The 17,913-nt window shown below is 41.3% G+C and overlaps 5 protein-coding genes across 5 annotated transcripts in view; all 5 read left to right on the plus strand.

Moving 5' to 3' along the window:
• LOC308302351 (protocadherin gamma-C5-like) overlaps nucleotides 1-17,913 on the plus strand; it is a gene marked incomplete at both ends in the record, with an annotated part of 340,087 nt that overhangs the window by 242,925 nt on the left and 79,249 nt on the right. The window lies entirely within an intron of this gene.
• Nucleotides 1-17,913, plus strand: part of LOC308301925 (protocadherin gamma-A10-like) — a gene marked incomplete at both ends in the record, with an annotated part of 92,856 nt that overhangs the window by 57,777 nt on the left and 17,166 nt on the right. The window lies entirely within an intron of this gene.
• LOC308301936 (protocadherin gamma-A3-like) lies at nucleotides 161-3,817 on the plus strand (the record flags this gene model as incomplete). Its single annotated transcript, XM_080746084.1, has 2 exons — nucleotides 161-2,607; nucleotides 3,814-3,817. The coding sequence occupies 2 exons, from the start codon at nucleotides 161-163 to the stop codon at nucleotides 3,815-3,817; spliced, it is 2,451 nt and encodes an 816-aa protein (XP_080602210.1).
• LOC308301937 (protocadherin gamma-A10-like) lies at nucleotides 5,016-7,463 on the plus strand (the record flags this gene model as incomplete). Its single annotated transcript, XM_080746085.1, has 1 exon — nucleotides 5,016-7,463. One exon carries the CDS (start codon nucleotides 5,016-5,018, stop codon nucleotides 7,461-7,463), a length of 2,448 nt encoding a protein of 815 aa, XP_080602211.1.
• Nucleotides 8,632-17,668, plus strand: LOC308301938 (protocadherin gamma-A10-like; the record flags this gene model as incomplete). The annotated part of the gene is made up of 4 exons (XM_080746086.1): nucleotides 8,632-8,636; nucleotides 9,283-10,573; nucleotides 14,178-15,330; nucleotides 17,616-17,668. The coding sequence occupies 4 exons, from the start codon at nucleotides 8,632-8,634 to the stop codon at nucleotides 17,666-17,668; spliced, it is 2,502 nt and encodes an 833-aa protein (XP_080602212.1).

Here is a 17,913-nt window from a genome sequence, read left to right on the forward strand (position 1 = left end):
TAGACACAGTTGTGACTAAGAATCCTGTTTAAATTTTACAGAAATGTTTTTGGAAAGATAGATTTGTAGTTTACCAATACTGTGATGAGTTGACCTTTTGCTTCATTGTCAAGAGGAATTATACTTTCGAGTTTCACATTGGATTTTAATACGCTGGGACATGGCGTCAAGACAGCCTCAATACGTGAAATGGCGTTTGTTTTCCATACCTGCACCAGAAATGCTGCTGTTTTTCATGTTGATTATTCACAACGCTGATGGTCAAATAAGATATTCCGTTCCAGAGGAGATGAAGAAAGGCTCTCTTATTGGTAATGTAGCGCAGGACCTGGGGTTGGATCTGAAAAGGCTCCGTTCTGGTCGGGCCCGTATCGTGACCGGAGAAAGCGCTCAGTACACCGAGCTGAAGACAGACAAAGGGATTCTAGTCGTGAATGAGAGAATAGACCGAGAGCAGCTTTGTGGCGACGTCACTCCGTGTAGCTTCAGCTTCGAAATAATTCTAGAAAATCCAATCGAACTCCATCGAGTTATTGTAGAAATCTTGGATGTTAATGACCATTCCCCTACTTTCAAAAACAGTCACATTCAGTTGGAAATCAGTGAATCTGCAACGATAGGATCTCATTTTCACTTAGAAAGTGCAGATGACCCTGACGTAGGACTTAATAGTTTGCAAAATTATGTTTTAAGCTCGAATGATAATTTCGCCTTGAAACAACATTCTAACGCTGACGGGAGCAAATTTGCAGAGATGATTTTACAGAAACCACTAGACAGAGAGTTAAATCCGCATCTCTCTTTAAAACTGATAGCAGTAGACGGCGGGACTCCACAGAAATCGGGTACAGTGAATATCGATATAACTGTTTTAGACGCGAATGACAATTCTCCTGTGTTCAATCAGTCGGTGTACAGGGGTACTGTGGTAGAAAATGCGCCCATTGGTACATACATCACAACCGTTAACGCCTCAGATGCTGACAGTGGATCATATGGCTTAGTGACTTACAGTTTTTCCAACTTAAAGGGGAACCTGGCTGAAATATTTGATATTGACAAGGCATCTGGAAAAATATCTGTTGCAGGTAAGATAGATTTCGAAAAAGACAAAAAATATGAAATCAGAGTCGGCGCCCAAGATCAGGGTGGCCTTAATGATGCGAGTAAACTTATCATTGAGGTTATTGACGTTAATGACAATGCTCCGATCATAAATGTCATGTCGTTCTCTAGCCCAATATCAGAAGATGCTCCTCCCGGTACGACTATAGCCGTCATCAATGTAAAGGATGCAGACTCAGAAAGAAACGGACAGATAACATGCTCAATAGACTCGAAACATCCATTTAAAATCCAGTCGTCTTTAACCAACTATTACAGCTTGCTTTCAGATACGATTTTTGATCGTGAGACAAAATCAGAATACAATATTACTATAACTGCTACCGATTCAGGGTCTCCTGCTCTATCTAGTGCAACAACTTTATGCCTAAAGATTTCTGACGTAAATGATAATGCACCATTGTTCGCCAAACCAAGCTATTCGGCTTATATAATTGAGAACAACTCCCCTGGAGTGTCAATATTTACTGTGAGTGCACGAGACACTGATTGGAATCAAAACGCCAGAATCTCATACCTCATAGAAGACACGCAAGTCAGTGGGAGCCCAGTCTCTTCGTATGTATCCATAAACTCTGAAACTGGCGTTTTACATGCGGTACGCACTTTCGATTATGAGCAAATCAATCAACTTAAACTACTAGTCAAAGCGCAAGATGGAGGCTCTCCTCCACTCAGTAGCAATGTGACTGTCACTATTTTAATTCAAGACCAGAATGACAACGCTCCCCAGGTTCTGTATCCAGTCCAGAGTGGTGGCTCTCTGGTGGCTGAAATGGTGCCTCGTTCAGCAGATGTGGGATATCTGGTCACTAAAGTGGTGGCTGTTGATGTGGACTCTGGACAGAATGCCTGGCTCTCCTATAAACTGCAGAAACCCACAGACAGGGCGTTGTTTGAAGTGGGATTACAGAATGGAGAAATAAGAACAATACGTCAAGTCAATGATAAAGATGCTGTCAAACAAAGACTGACTGTTATAGTGGAGGACAACGGACAGCCCTCTCGTTCAGCTACAGTCAATGTTAACGTCGCGGTGGCTGACAGCTTCCCTGAAGTTCTCTCTGAGTTCACTGATTTCACACACGACAAGGAGTACAATGACAACCTGACGTTTTTCTTAGTCTTGGCTTTGGCTGTAGTTTCCTTTCTCTTCATCACGTGTTTAGTTGTTATTATATCAGTGAAAATATACAGATGGAGACAGTCTCGCCTCTATCATTCCAGCCTCCCAGTGATTCCATATTATCCACCACGTTACTCAGACACTTTGGGGACAGGGACTCTTCCTCATGTGTACAATTACGAGGTGTGCAGGACGACTGACTCCAGAAAAAGTGACTGCAAGTTCGGCAGAGTTGATAGTCAAAACATACTGATAATGGACCCCAGCTGTACAGGGACAATGCAGAGGATGCAGAATGAAAAGAGCATCTTGGATGAACCAGACTCTCCTCTAGAGGTTTGTCTTTTGACACAAAAGTATTCCCAATTTAAAGAAAATGTGATATCAATCAAATATTACAATAAAAACTCAGTATTCGGAATGTATAGTAAACGTGTTTTTGATTTTAAAAACTAAATCAGAAACATGATTAAACGTGATAGTTCCTCAAAAGCGTAATTGTGCATTAATAATCACAATCATTATATAACATCATTGTTTAGTGTGTGTGTGTGTGTGTGTGTGTGTGTGTGTGTGTGTGTGTGTGTGTGTGTGTGTGTGTGTGTGTGTGTGTGTGTGTGTGTGCGTGCGTGCGTGCGTGCGCGCGCGCGATTGCGCGCGTGCGTGCGTGCGTGCGTGCGTGCCTGCCTGCCTGCCTGCCTGCCTGCCTGCCTGCCTGCCTGCGTGCGTGCGTGTAAAATGTAATACTTCAAGCAAATGCTGTGATGGTGCTAATTATCGTTTTGGATTGCACAGGATACTATTGCCTCTTGAGTGTGTTTCAGCACCATGGACAGCGCCTTAGCAGGAAATCACCCCATAGTTCCCCTCTCTCTCTCTCTCTCTCTCTCTCTCTCTCTCTCTCTCTCTCTCTCTCTCGCTCTCTCTCTCTCTCTCTCTCTCCCTCTCTCAGATAACTGAAAGGAGAGGGTTTTTATATTTCTATATCTCTCATTTAAACAAGCATATTTTGTTTCATTGTTGGAGTAAAAAAAAATCTCTCCTTCAAATCCACATTACAGTATTTTTTCTTGCCTTTTTGTATTCTAATTGCCTGCATTGAAAGGTACACAGCCTAAATGTAATTTAGACTGTGTCAATCATCATGTGACCTCATGTGACCTCTTTTAGTTGGGTCATTTCAATGATTAGGCAGCAAGTTGAAATAAGTAACATTTCATTGTAAGCCCTAGAGGAGAGAGAATCCCCCTAGAAGCAGGTCAATGTGGATGGGATCGAGATGCTTTGCTTAACGCTAAATCTGAATGAAAGAGATGGTAGTTACAGAGGCAATGTAGAACGGAGATCATCACCTGATTGGATACCTGGAAATTGAGACAATCGTTGGTTACTCATGCTCGCTTTCAGAATTTTGGAATTAAATACTTGGACAAGTTGGACCTTCTATTCATATAATTATTTTCCATTTTTTTGTGTTGTGTTTGTATTATGCAGCATTAAGCATGTTAACATTTTGCGTGAACTTTCTTTCACCCTCAACATTACTGTGTACTCCTCCTTAGCTGATTGGTGTGATTCTATGATTGCAACTCCATTTACACCATACAGTATGGGGCTGTTAAGTCTGACATCATTTTGTAGGCAGTGGAGAACTTTTGCCCCCCAAAAAAGCGAATCTTTTTACTATATTTACTATTTACTAATTTTTATTCTCTTTGTTGTTGAAAGGAAAGTGGTAGAATTATACTTTAGTCGTTATTTTTGTCTCGGATCTGTTGAAATAGCGAGGGACAGATATATTGACAATAAATCTGCTTGGAGGTCTGACTACAAAATGATGTCACGGCTTAAAAGCCCCATAGGCCTATATATATATGGGTGTGCATTTATTTGATTTGGATGATCAATTTGGACCTAAACGTTCTTCCGTATTTAATTTTTTTTTTTAAAGAAAAAAAAAACATTTATAAGTGAAGACATTGTGCATTGTATTTTGATGTAATGTACAATTTATTCTCTCTAGATCGTGTAGTTTTGTCCGATTACTTTGTACTTTTTTACTTTTTAATGATTTTGACATTGTCCTCCCTGCACAGTAGAAGTCTTAGTTGTCTATAAAATTATGATTAGGCACACTTGTACTTCTTGTCACATGCTTAAAGGCCCATTCCCACTGGGCCAGATAAACAGATACAAAATATTTGTCTCCATTCAAGTGGATGGTAAGATATTATATCTTAACATCCACTTGAATGGAGACAAATATTTTGTATCTGTTTATCTGGCCCAGTGGGAATGGATCTTTACTCTGGTTACAATCTTTCTTCTACGTCTACTAAATAGAGTTGACTTCTTGTGTCTCCATTTGTTTGGCTTCCTTATTATGTTTTGATTATGGCATTCGCGTTTTGGACTCTAAGTGACGCTGTTGGTTCAGAATAAAAACAGACTGGAGGAGTTCTCAGCTTTAAAAATCCCCTCAGTCCTCTGTAGCTGCCCTGACGACGAGTGAAGCACTGTGCTTCGAGGTGGGGCTATGTGGAGGAGACAGTCATTTCAATTTCGAAGAATCCTATCATATTTTTACAGAAAGAAATTGGGGAATACAGATATTTAGCCTATACCAAATCTGCGATTGGATCTGGATGATTCTGTCTTTTTGCTTCATTGTCAAGAGGATTTATGCGTTATGGAGTCGGACATGGCATTAATACAGCCCCAAAGTGTAAGATGGCGTTTGTTTTCCAAACCTGCGTTGGGGATGATGACGGTTTTGATGTTGATCATTCAAAACGTTGATGGTCAAATGCGATATTCCGTTCCAGAGGAGATGAAGAAAGGCTCTTTGATTGGTAACGTAGCACAGGACCTGGGTTTGGATCTGAAAAGGCTCCGTTCTGGTCGGGCCCGTATCGTGACCGGAGAAAGCGTTCAGTACACCGAGCTGAAGACAGACAAAGGGATTCTAGTCGTGAATGAGAGAATAGACAGAGAGCAGCTTTGTGGCGACGTCACTCCGTGTAGCTTCAGCTTCGAAATAATTCTAGAAAACCCAATCGAACTCCATCGGGTCATTGTAGAGATCTTGGATGTTAATGACCATTCTCCTACTTTCAAAAACAGTTACATTAATTTGGAAATTAGTGAATCTGCAGCGATAGGATCTCGATTTGACTTAGAAAGCGCAGAGGACGCTGATGTAGGGCTTAATAGTTTACAAAATTACGTTTTAAGCCCCAATGATAACTTCATTTTGAAACAACAATCTAACGCTGATGGAAGCAAATTTGCCGAAATGATTTTACAGAAACCATTAGACAGAGAATCAAATAACCATTTATCTTTAAAACTGATAGCAGTAGATGGCGGGACACCACCGAAATCAGGTACAGTAAATATCGATATAACTGTTTTAGATGCGAATGACAACGCACCTGTTTTTAACCAATCAGTATATCAAGCTACTGTGAGGGAAAATGCACCTGTTGGTACATATATTACTACTATTAACGCGTCAGATGCTGACAGTGGATCAAATGGGTTAGTGACTTATAGTTTTTCCAACTTGAAGGGGAATTTAGCTGACATGTTTGATATTGACAAGACATCTGGAAAAATATCTGTTGCTGGGAAAATAGATTTTGAAAAAGACAAAAAATATGAAATAAGAGTCGGTGCTAAAGATCAAGGTGGTCTATCTTCTGTAAGTAAAGTTATCATTGAGGTTATTGATGTTAATGACAATGCTCCGATCATAAATGTCATGTCGTTTTCTAGCCCGATATCTGAAGATGCTCCGCCTGGGACAACTATAGCCGTTATTAATGTAAAAGATGCAGACTCGGAAAGAAACGGACAGATAACATGCTCAATAGACACGAAACACCAATTTAAAATCCAGTCGTCTTTAACCAACTATTATAGCTTGCTTTCAGATATGATTTTTGATCGTGAAACAAAAGCAGAATACAATATTACTATAACTGCAACCGATTCAGGGTCTCCTTCCCTATCTAGTGCAACGACTTTATGCCTTAAAATTTCTGACGTAAATGATAATGCACCATTGTTCGGCAAACCAAGCTATTCGGCTTATATAGTTGAGAACAACTCCCCTGGGGTGTCAATATTTACTGTGAGTGCACGAGACTCTGATTGGAATCAAAACGCCAGAATCTCATACGTCATAGAGGACACACAAGTCAGCGGAAGCCCAGTCTCTTCGTATGTATCCATAAACTCTGAAACTGGAGTTTTACATGCAGTACGCACATTCGATTATGAGCAAATCAATCAACTTACACTACGTGTCAAAGCGCAAGATGGAGGCTCCCCTCCACTCAGTAGCAATGTGACTGTCACTATTTTAATTCAAGACCAGAATGACAACGCCCCTCAGGTTCTCTATCCAGTCCAGAGTGGTGGCTCTCTGGTGGCTGAAATGGTGCCTCGTTCAGCAGATGTGGGCTATCTGGTCACTAAAGTGGTGGCTGTGGATGCGGACTCTGGACAGAATGCCTGGCTCTCTTATAAACTACTACATAAATCGACAGACCGGGCATTGTTTGAAGTGGGATTACAGAATGGAGAAATAAGAACAATCCGTCAAGTCACAGATAAAGATGCTGTGAAGCAAAGACTTACTGTTATAGTGGAGGACAACGGACAGCCCTCTCGTTCAGCTACAGTCAATGTTAACGTGGCGGTGGCTGACAGTTTCCCTGAAGTTCTCTCTGAGTTCAGTGATTTCACTCACGACAAGGACAATGACGACCTGACGTTTTTCTTAGTCTTGGCTTTGGCTGTAGTTTCCTTTCTCTTCATCACGTGTTTAGTTGTTATTATATCAGTGAAATTATACAGATGGAGACAGTCTCGCCTCTATCATTCCAGTCTCCCGGTGATTCCATATTATCCACCTCGTTACTCAGACACTTTGGGGTCAGGGACTCTCCCTCATGTGTACAATTACGAGGTGTGCAGGACAACTGATTCCAGAAAGAGTGACTGTAAGTTCGGCAGAGCTGGTAGTCAAAACATACTGATAATGGACCCCAGCTGTACAGGGACGATGCAGAGGATGCAGAATGAAAAGAGCATCTTGGATGAACCAGACTCTCCTCTAGAGGTTTGTCCTTTGACACAAAATGATTCACAATTTAAAGAAAATGTGATATCAATCAACTATTACAATACAAACTCAGTACTGTAAATGTAGCTAGGCTTATAGTCGCAAAAATCATTATATAACATCATTGGTTATTGGTGATAAGTGTGTGTGTGTGTGTGTGTGTGTGTGTGTGTGTGTGTGTGTGTGTGTGTGTGTGTGTGTGTGTGTGTGTGTGTGTGTGTGTGTGTGTGTGTGTGTGTGTGCGTGCGTGCGTACGTGTGTACGTGTAAAATGTGATACTTAAAAAAAATGCTGTGATGATGCTAATTATCGTTTTGGAGGTGACCCAGCCCAAATACTATTGCCTCTTGAGTGTGTCAGCACCATGGACAGCGCCATAGCAGGAAATCACTGCATAGTTCATCTCTCTCTCTCTCTCTCTCTCTCTCTCTCTCTCTCTCTCTCTCTCTCTCAGATTTAAAGTGAAAGGAGAGGGTTTCTATGTCTCTCATTTAAACAACCATATTTTATTTCATTGTTAGGGTAGATTTTCTCTCCTAAAAATCAAATCCACATTACAGTATTTTTTTAATTTTCTTGCCGTGTATTCTAATTGCCTGCAATGAAAGGTACAGCCTATAATGTGTGTGTGATTTATCTCACCGAACTCACTATAGGACGCCATTTGCAGCTACCTCCCCCATCAATCATGTGACCTCTTTTAGTCGGGTCATTTCAATGAGGAGGCAGCACGTTGAAATAAGTAACATAATTGATTGTGGTACATTTGTTAAGAGTTTTTGGCGATTTGACTATTAATTCCTATTTCACAGTAAGCCCTAGAGGAGAGAGAATCCCCTAGAATCAGGTCAATGTGGCGATGGGGATGATTTGCTTAAAGCTAAATCTGAATGAAAGAGAATGGTAGTTTCAGAGGCAATATAGAACGGAAATCATCACCTGATTGGCTACCTGGAAATTGAGACAATCCTTGTTTACACATGCTCACTTAGATAATTTTGGAACAATTGGCTTTGACAAGTGGGATGCTGGGACCTTTTATTCATAGAATTATTTTCTATTTCGTTGTGGCTATTTGTATTATGCTGCATTATGCATTTTAATATTTTACGTGGTCTTTCACCCTCAACATTACTGTGTACTCCTCCTTAGCTGATTGGTGAGATTCTATGATTGCGCCTCAACTCCATTTACACCCACAAACAGTAGGCCTATATGGGTGTGACTGTGCATTTATTTGATGTGGATGATGCGGTCAGTTTGGATCAAAACGTTCTTCCGTATTTAATAAAATATAATTTATAAGTGAAGATAGTGTGCGTTGTATTTTGCGCTTTTGATGTGTTTTACAATTTAGGGTATTCTCTCTAGATCATGCAGTTTTGTCCGATTACTTTTTATTGATTTTGACATTGTCCTCCCTGCACAGTAGAAGTTTTAGTTGTCTATGTCCAGGTGTACTTATAGTCAAATGCTTTTGTTGACTCCCTTTGGATTCAATATTTACATGTTTTGATTATGAATATGAATTATTTTGTTTCATTCACTCTCTTGGCATTCACGTTTTGGACTCTAAGTGACGCTGTTGGTCAGAATAAAAACAGAATGGGGGAGTTCTCAGCTTTAAAAATCCCCTCAGTCCTCTGACTGTAGCTCTGAGTGAAGCACTGTGCTTCGAGGTGGGGCTATGCGGAGGACGGAGACAGTCATTTAGAATATTCATATCTTATTTTTACAGTAAGCAATTGGGGAGTACAGATATATAGCCTACCAAAATTGCGATTGGATGATTCTGTCTTTTTGCTTCATTGTCAAGAGGATTTATCTTTTCCATATTTACGTTGGATTTGGACATGGCATTAATACATCCCCAAAGTGTAAAATGGCGTTTGTTTTCCAGACCTGCGTTGGAGATGCTGATGGTTTTGATGGTGCTTATTAACAACGTTGATAGTCAAATGCGATATTCCGTTCCAGAGGAGATGAAGAAAGGCTCGCTTATTGGTAATGTAGCACAGGACCTGGGTTTGGATCTGAAAAGGCTCCGTACTGGCCGGGCTCGTATTGTGACCGAAGAAAGCATTCAGTACACCGAGCTGAAGACAGACAAAGGGATTCTAGTCGTGAATGAGAGAATAGACCGAGAGCAGCTTTGTGGCGACGTCACTCCGTGTAGCTTCAGTTTTGAAATAATTCTGGAAAATCCAATCGAACTCCATCGAGTCGTTGTGGAGATATTAGATGTTAATGACCATTCACCTACTTTCAAAAACAGCCACATTCATTTGGAAATTAGTGAATCTGCAACCATAGGATCTCGATTTGACTTAGAAAGCGCAGAAGATGCTGATGTAGGGCTTAATAGTTTACAAAATTACGTTTTAAGCCCCAATGATAACTTCATTTTGAAACAAAATTCTAACGCCGATGGAAGCAAATTCGCCGAAATGATTTTACAGAAGCCATTAGACAGAGAATTAAATAACCATCTCTCTTTAAAACTGATAGCAGTAGATGGCGGGACACCGCAGAAATCAGGTACAGTTAATATCGATATAACTGTTTTAGATGCGAATGACAACACACCTGTTTTCAACCAGTCAGTATACCAAGCTACTGTGAGGGAAAATGCGCCTATTGGTACATATATTACTACTATCAACGCGTCAGATGCTGACAGTGGATCATATGGATTAGTGACTTACAGTTTTTCCAACTTGAAGGGCAATTTAGCTGGCATGTTTGCTATTGATAAGGCATCTGGCAAAATGTCTGTTGCTGGGAAAATAGATTTTGAAAAAGACAAAAAATATGAAATAAGAGTTGGTGCTAAGGATCAAGGTGGTCTAACTGCTGCGAGTAAAGTTATCATTGCAGTTATTGATGTTAATGACAATGCTCCGATCATAAATGTCATGTCGTTCTCTAGCCCAATATCAGAAGATGCTCCTCCCGGTACGACTATAGCCGTCATCAATGTAAAAGATGCAGACTCAGAAAGAAACGGTCAGATAACATGCTCCATAGACTCGAAACATCCATTTAAAATTCAGTCGTCTTTAAGCAAATATTACAGCTTGCTTTCAGATATGACTTTTGACCGTGAAACAAAAGAAGAATACAATATTACTATAACTGCTACCGATTCAGGATCTCCTCCCCTATCTAGTGCAACGACTTTGCGCCTCAAAATCTCTGACGTAAATGACAATGCACCATTGTTTGACAAACCAAGCTATTCGGCTTACATAATTGAGAACAACTCCCCTGGAGTGTCAATATTTACTGTGAGTGCACGAGACTCTGATTGGAATCAAAACGCCAGAATCTCATACCTCATAGAGGACACGCAAGTCAGTGGGAGCCCAGTCTCTGCGTATGTATCCATAAACTCTGAAACTGGAGTTTTACACGCAGTACGCACATTCGATTATGAGCAAATCAATCAACTTAAACTACTTGTCAAAGCGCAAGATGGAGGCTCCCCTCCACTCAGTAGCAATGTGACTGTCACTATTTTAATTCAAGACCAGAATGACAACGCTCCTCAGGTTCTGTATCCAGTCCAGAGTGGTGGCTCTCTGGTGGCTGAAATGGTTCCTCGTTCAGCTGATGTGGGCTATCTGGTCACTAAAGTGGTGGCTGTTGATGTGGACTCTGGACAGAATGCCTGGCTCTCATATAAACTACTACATAAATCTACAGACCGGGCGTTGTTTGAAGTGGGATTACAGAATGGAGAAATTAGAACAATCCGTCAAGTCACTGATAAAGATGCTGTGAAACAAAGACTGACTGTTATAGTGGAGGACAACGGACAGCCCTCTCGATCAGCTACAGTCAATGTTAACGTGGCGGTGGCTGACAGCTTCCCTGAAGTTCTCTCAGAGTTCACTGACTTCACACACGACAAGGAGTACAATGACAACCTGACTTTTTACTTAGTTTTGGCTTTGGCTGTAGTTTCCTTTCTTTTCATCACGTGTTTAGTTGTTATTATATCAGTGAAGATATACAGATGGAGACAGTCTCGCCTCTATCATTCCAGTCTACCAGTGATTCCATATTATCCACCACGTTACTCGGACACTTTGGGGTCAGGGACTCTCCCTCATGTGTACAATTACGAGGTGTGCAGGACCACTGACTCCAGAAAGAGTGACTGTAAGTTCGACAGAGCTGGTAGTCAGAACATACTTGTAATGGACCCCAGCACTACAGCGACGATGCAGAGGATGCAGTATGAAAAGAGCATCCTTGATGAACCAGACTCTCCTCTAGAGGTTTGTCTTTCAGTAGAATATTTATTTATTTAATTCTTGATATATCACTCCGACATATAGCTACATCGCATACTACAGCTATATAACTCTGTGTCACGTGTGTGTGTGTGTGTGTGTGTGTGTGTGTGTGTGTGTGTGTGTGTGTGTGTGTGTGTGTGTGTGTGTGTGTGTGTGTGTGTGCGTGCGTGCGTGCGTGCGTGCGTGCGTGCGTGCGCGGCGTGTGTGCGTGCGTGCGCGCGCGTGTGTGAGAGAGATATGTTTTATAGATTGTTTTATTTTTTTTAATTCAATAATTTGAGCAAAGGTTGTAATTATTATTAATTATTGTAAAGAGCTTGGCTTTTTGTGTGCACTGTTAAGTTAAAAACTCGCATGGCATTGTGGAGGTAACTTAGAGACTATTTTCTGTTCGTCTCTTGACTGTGTTTCAGTACCATGGACAGCGTCACGTCAGGAAAGCCTGACTCGCTATCATTCACTATCACGCGCTTGACTAGTATTACTACTATTTTGTGCAATGATTAGCTATTGACCAGGAGGAGCATCAATTGTCAGTTTGGGGTCTTCAGCACACCATGGACAGCGTCACGTCAGGAAAGCTGCACCGCACGATCTCTCTCTCTCTCTCTCTCTCTCTCTCTCTCTCTCTCTCTCTCTCTCTCTCTCTCTCTCTCTCTCTCTCTCTCTTGCTCTCTCTCTTATTTTTACCTTCTTCCCTAGCCCGCCCTCTCTCTTATGTGGCGAAAGTGTTAAAGAATACAAGGTTTTTATATTTTCATATCTCTAATTTAAACATAATCTAATTTAATTTCGTTGTTGGAATAACCTAGTTTTTATAAAAATAGTTTTCACAAGTAAAATTAATGTAAGGAGGCGCCTGCATTGACGGGGGAACATAGCCTATATTTAATGTGTGTAATTTATCCCACTGAACTCACTGGGACGCTGTTGGCTTGCATGTTGGGGAGCTAGAGCATATTTGCAGCAGTACCTCCCCTATCATCATCAGATGTATACTGAGGGAAATGAGACAAACAGATCGAGACACGGATTCGGAATAAACGGGATCATACACTGATATTTGCTACTACTTCTTCACATTCCTTTGGTGGTGTTTGGATTGCGAGTTTCTATTTATAGTTGTGCGTAAATTCATCATTCTTTTTAAAATATGATTTCCTCGCGTTTTGTGACACGAGAACTGCAGGGCAGAACAATGGGACGGCAAGTACTGTTTTTTATAATCACGGTATTTCATCTTTGCTTTGTGCTTGGGCAGGTCACTTACACGATTCCCGAAGAAATGGCCAAAGGGTCTTTGGTCGGTAATATAGCTCAGGATTTAGGTTTGGTTGTAAATAGATTTAAATCGGGAAAAGCTCGTCTACACACTGGAAATAATGCACAATACATCGAACTGAATAAAGATAGAGGAGTGCTCCTCGTCAAGGAAAGAATAGACAGAGAGGCGCTGTGTGGGCAGACAACGCCTTGTGCTTTGCATTTTCAGATCATTTTAGAAAATCCCATTGAATTTTATAGGGTTACAATCGAAATTACTGACGTTAATGACAATGCACCTCTGTTTCAAAAAGACTCAATGAAAATTGACATCAGCGAGTCGGCTGTAATTGGTGCCAGATTTGCACTTGACAGGGCTTTCGATTCAGATATTGGAATAAATGGACTCCAAAGCTATTCGCTTAATCCCAACGATCGTTTTATTTTAAAGTTGCATGGTCAGGCTGATGGCAGTAAAAAGGTAGAAATGGTTTTGCAGAAACATTTAGACCGAGAGAAACAGGAGCAGATATCCTTACTGCTCACTGCAGTGGATGGTGGAGAGCCGATTAGGTCGGGAACTATGCAAATACACATTACTGTTTTAGACGTAAATGACAACTCTCCTGTCTTCACTCAAGCAATATATAAGGCAACTTTAGCAGAACATTCTCCAATAGGTACATTATTAACGGCAGTAAAAGCAACCGATATAGACCAAGGATCGAATAGTTTAGTGACGTATTCAATATCAAGTAGTGCAGCTGGTATAATGGACCATTTTGAAATAGATGAAAATGATGGTAATGTACGTTTGAAAGGTACACTTGATTATGAAAAGGCGAAAAACTATCAAATTGATATTGAAGCTAAAGATCAAGGAGGTCTATCAGACTCTAGTAAATTGATTGTAGACATTATAGATGTTAATGATAACAAGCCACTTATAGATCTAATGTCAACGTCACAATCCATTCCAGAGAACTCTCCGCCTCAGACAGTAATAGCAGTGATGAGCGTGCACGATCCTGACTCAGACAATAACGGCGTAGTCAATTGTATTCTGGATGAAAATGCCCCGTTCTTGATCAAATCTACATCCAACGGCTTCTATAGCCTCGTGACAGACGGTGATTTAGACAGAGAAGGAGCCTGTCAGTATAATATCAGTGTGACGTGTTCAGACGAGGGAGTGCCCTCGCTGTCCAGCAGCGTCACTCTCACCTTACAGATCTCAGATGTGAATGACAACGCTCCTGTCTTTGAAAAGACATCATATGAGGCTTACATTATAGAAAACAACTCACCAGGCCTGTCTATATTCACATTAAAAGCCAAAGACGCTGACTGGAATCAGAATGCCCGTGTTTCTTACATATTGGTGGAGTCATCAGTTAACGGAGTGCCCGTCTCCTCATTTGTGTCTGTTAGTGCAGATAGTGGAGTCGTACATGCAGTGCGCTCTTTTGACTACGAACAGATAAAGGATTTCCAGTTCTGTGTTAAAGCTCAGGATGGAGGCTCTCCTCCACTCAGTAGTAATGTGACTGTGAAAATACTGATCCAGGACCAGAATGACAATGCTCCTCAGGTTCTGTATCCAGTCCAGAGTGGCGGCTCTCTTGTAGCTGAAATGGTGCCTCGTTCAGCAGATGCGGGCTATCTGGTCACTAAAGTGGTGGCTGTGGATGTGGACTCTGGACAGAATGCCTGGCTCACCTATAAATTGCAGAAAGTCGTAGACAGGGCGTTGTTTGAAGTGGGATTACAGAATGGAGAAATAAGAACTATCCGTCAAGTCACTGATAAAGATGTTGTGAAACAAAGACTGACTGTTATAGTGGAGGACAACGGACAGCCCTCTCGTTCAGCTACAGTCAGTGTTAACGTGGCGGTGGCTGACAGCTTCCCTGAAGTTCTCTCAGAGTTCACGGACTTTACACACGACAAGGAGTACAATGACAACCTGACGTTTTACTTAGTCTTGGCTTTGGCTGTTGTTTCCTTTCTCTTCATCACGTGTTTAGTTGTTATTATATCAGTGAAAATATACAGATGGAGACAGTCTCGTCTCTATCATTCCAGTCTCCCAGTGATTCCATATTATCCACCACGTTACTCAGACACTTTGGGGTCAGGGACTCTCCCTCATGTGTACAATTACGAGGTGTGCAGGACGACTGATTCCAGAAAGAGTGATTGCAAGTTCGGCAGAGCTGGTAGTCAGAACATATTGATAATGGACCCCAGTTCTACTGGTACAATGCAGAGAATACAGAGTGAAAAGAGCATCCTGGATGAACCAGACTCTCCTCTAGAGGTTCGTCTTTCTTTTTTTCCATATCTTATTTATGATTTAAAGGATAAAGGCCCATTCCCACTGGGCCAGATAACGGATAAAAAAAATCACTTTCTCCAGATAAAAAAATCTCTTTCTCCATTCAAGTGGATGGTAAGATACAGATAAAAATCTGTCACAGATATATATATTTTTTTATCTGTGACAGATGTTTTTTTTTTAATCTGTTATCTGGCCCAGTGAATGGGCCTTTAGTCTTTAAATCATTTATCAAAGTAAAGTTTCCCAAATATTAATATGTGTATGTGTGTGTGTGTGTGTGTGTGTGTGTGTGTGTGTGTGTGTGTGTGTGTGTGTGTGTGTGTGTGTGTGTGCGTGCGTGCGTGCGTGCGTGCGTGCGTGCGTGCGTGCGTGCGTGCGTGCGTGCGTGCGCGCGCATGTGTGTGTTATACTTGATTAACAGTTTTCTACATGTGAATCTTGTCTGTCTCACTTATTGCACACACACATTATGAACATATTGCATCATTACTTGTGCATTGATGCACAATAACCTACTCTACAAGTATCCATAAAAAAACATCTAACACTAATAATCAATGCCAATCTGTCACTGGTGGGTGAGATGGTAAGTATGCTGTAAGGTCACTGTGATTCCCAAAGCCATAATATATACTTAGCACCAGTCTCACTGACATTTCTCTTCTTCTGTTTTTTCTTTTCCATGTGTTCTAACCTCTGCTGCTGCTGTTCTGCTGTTTGTTTGCCGTCTGGAATGGATGTCATCCGTCTGTTCCTCCAAATAAGGTAAGAACTATATTGTTAGTATTGTTTAACTACAATGTCCTTAACTACATGCACCCTGGTGTCCCTATTCTGTTTCTAACATTCATCTATCCATGCAATACTTAGCAGTGAACTCAAACTGCACTGTCATGTATTGGCTCCCCTTGGAGGAACCTGCAGGCCACAGTTTTTTTTCCCTTCAGTATCATGGACAGCGTTGTGTTAGGAAAGATGCATGCTCCAGCGCTTTTCCAGTCCTGTGTGTGTGTGTGTGTGTGTGTGTGTGTGTGTGTGTGTGTGTGTGTGTGTGTGTGTGTGTGTGTGTGCGTGTGCGTGCGTGCGTGCGTGCGCGTGCGTGCGCGTGCGTTTGATTGATTGATTGATTGATTGATTGATTTATTGATTGAATACTTGATTAACAGTTTGCAAAAAAGGCCAGTGGTGCGTGTCTTCTCTGTCTCATGTATTGCACACACACACACACACGCGCGCGCGCACACGCACGCGCACACACACACACACACACACACACACACACACACACACACACACACACACACACACACACACACACAACACACACACAATGAACATTAGTGTGTATTCATGCACAAAAACCTACTCTACATACCATCTCTCTCTTAGTGTTTCAGTACCACGGACAGCGTCACGTCGGGAAAGCTGCACTGCACACATTTCCTCTCTCTCTCTCTCTCTCTTCTCTCTCTCTCTCTCTCTCTCTCTCTCTCTCTCTCTCTCTCTCTCTCTCTCTCTCTCTCTCTCTCTCTCCTCTCTCTCCCCCCCACCCTCTCTCTCGCTCCAACCCTCGCTCTGCCTGATAATCTGACTGTAAAAGAGAGAGTCGAGGATTGATATATATCTACATCTCTCAGTTAAATAAGTTAACAATTAATTTAATTCAATTGTTTAAGTAACTTTTTTTATATAAAAAAACGAAGGGAAAAACTAGCACATAACATTACATTAAACATATTGCCTTGGTTTCTAATTGCCTGCATATAAGAGAAAACAGTCTACGTGTGTAGTGTAGCACACTGAACTCATTGGGACGCTGTTGGCTAGCATGTTGAAGGGTTGGAGCTTCGAGCACATTTGCTGCTGTAGCCTCCCAGATCATCAGATGTAACACAGAGGAATTGAAACACGGTTTCGGGAATAAGTGGACGAGACTCTGAGAATTGCTGCTACATTTTACATTTCTTCCTTGTGTGGATTAAGAACTCCTTTTGAATTAATAATAGCGATGCACGATTTCCAATTCACCTACTCTTGTTAGCTACTGATTTAATTTCCTTGTGTTGTGTGGCACGAGAACTGGAAGGACAGAACAATGAGACGGCAAGTACTGTTGTTTTATCTCGATCTTTTTCTCTCGGCTCGGTGCTCGGGCAGGTCAGCTATTCCATTCCTGAGGAAATGGCAAAAGGTTCTGTGGTTGGAAATATAGCACAGGATTTAGGTTTAGACTTGAAAAGATTGAAATCAGGCAACGCTCGCATGTATATGGGCGATAATGCAGAATACATCGAGCTGAATAGACAAAGCGGACTCATCCTTATCAAGGAGAAAATAGACAGAGAAGCCCTCTGCCGTCAGACGACGCCCTGTGCTCTTGAATTCCAGTTAATTTTAGAGAATCCTATGGAATTTTACACTATCACGGCTGAGATAACCGATATTAACGACAATGCTCCAGGTTTTAAAAATACAGAAATTAAATTTGAAATAAGCGAGCTTGCTCAACATGGAGCTAAATTTGTTCTTGAAAAGGCAAATGACGACGACGTAGGCATCAATGGCCTCCAGGGCTATTCGCTAAGAGAGAATGACAATTTTGTTTTAAATCCTTATCGAATTGGAA

Source organism: Nannobrachium achirus, assembly GCF_963921795.1.
Source record: "Nannobrachium achirus genome assembly, chromosome: 17".
NCBI lineage: Eukaryota > Metazoa > Chordata > Actinopteri > Myctophiformes > Myctophidae > Nannobrachium > Nannobrachium achirus.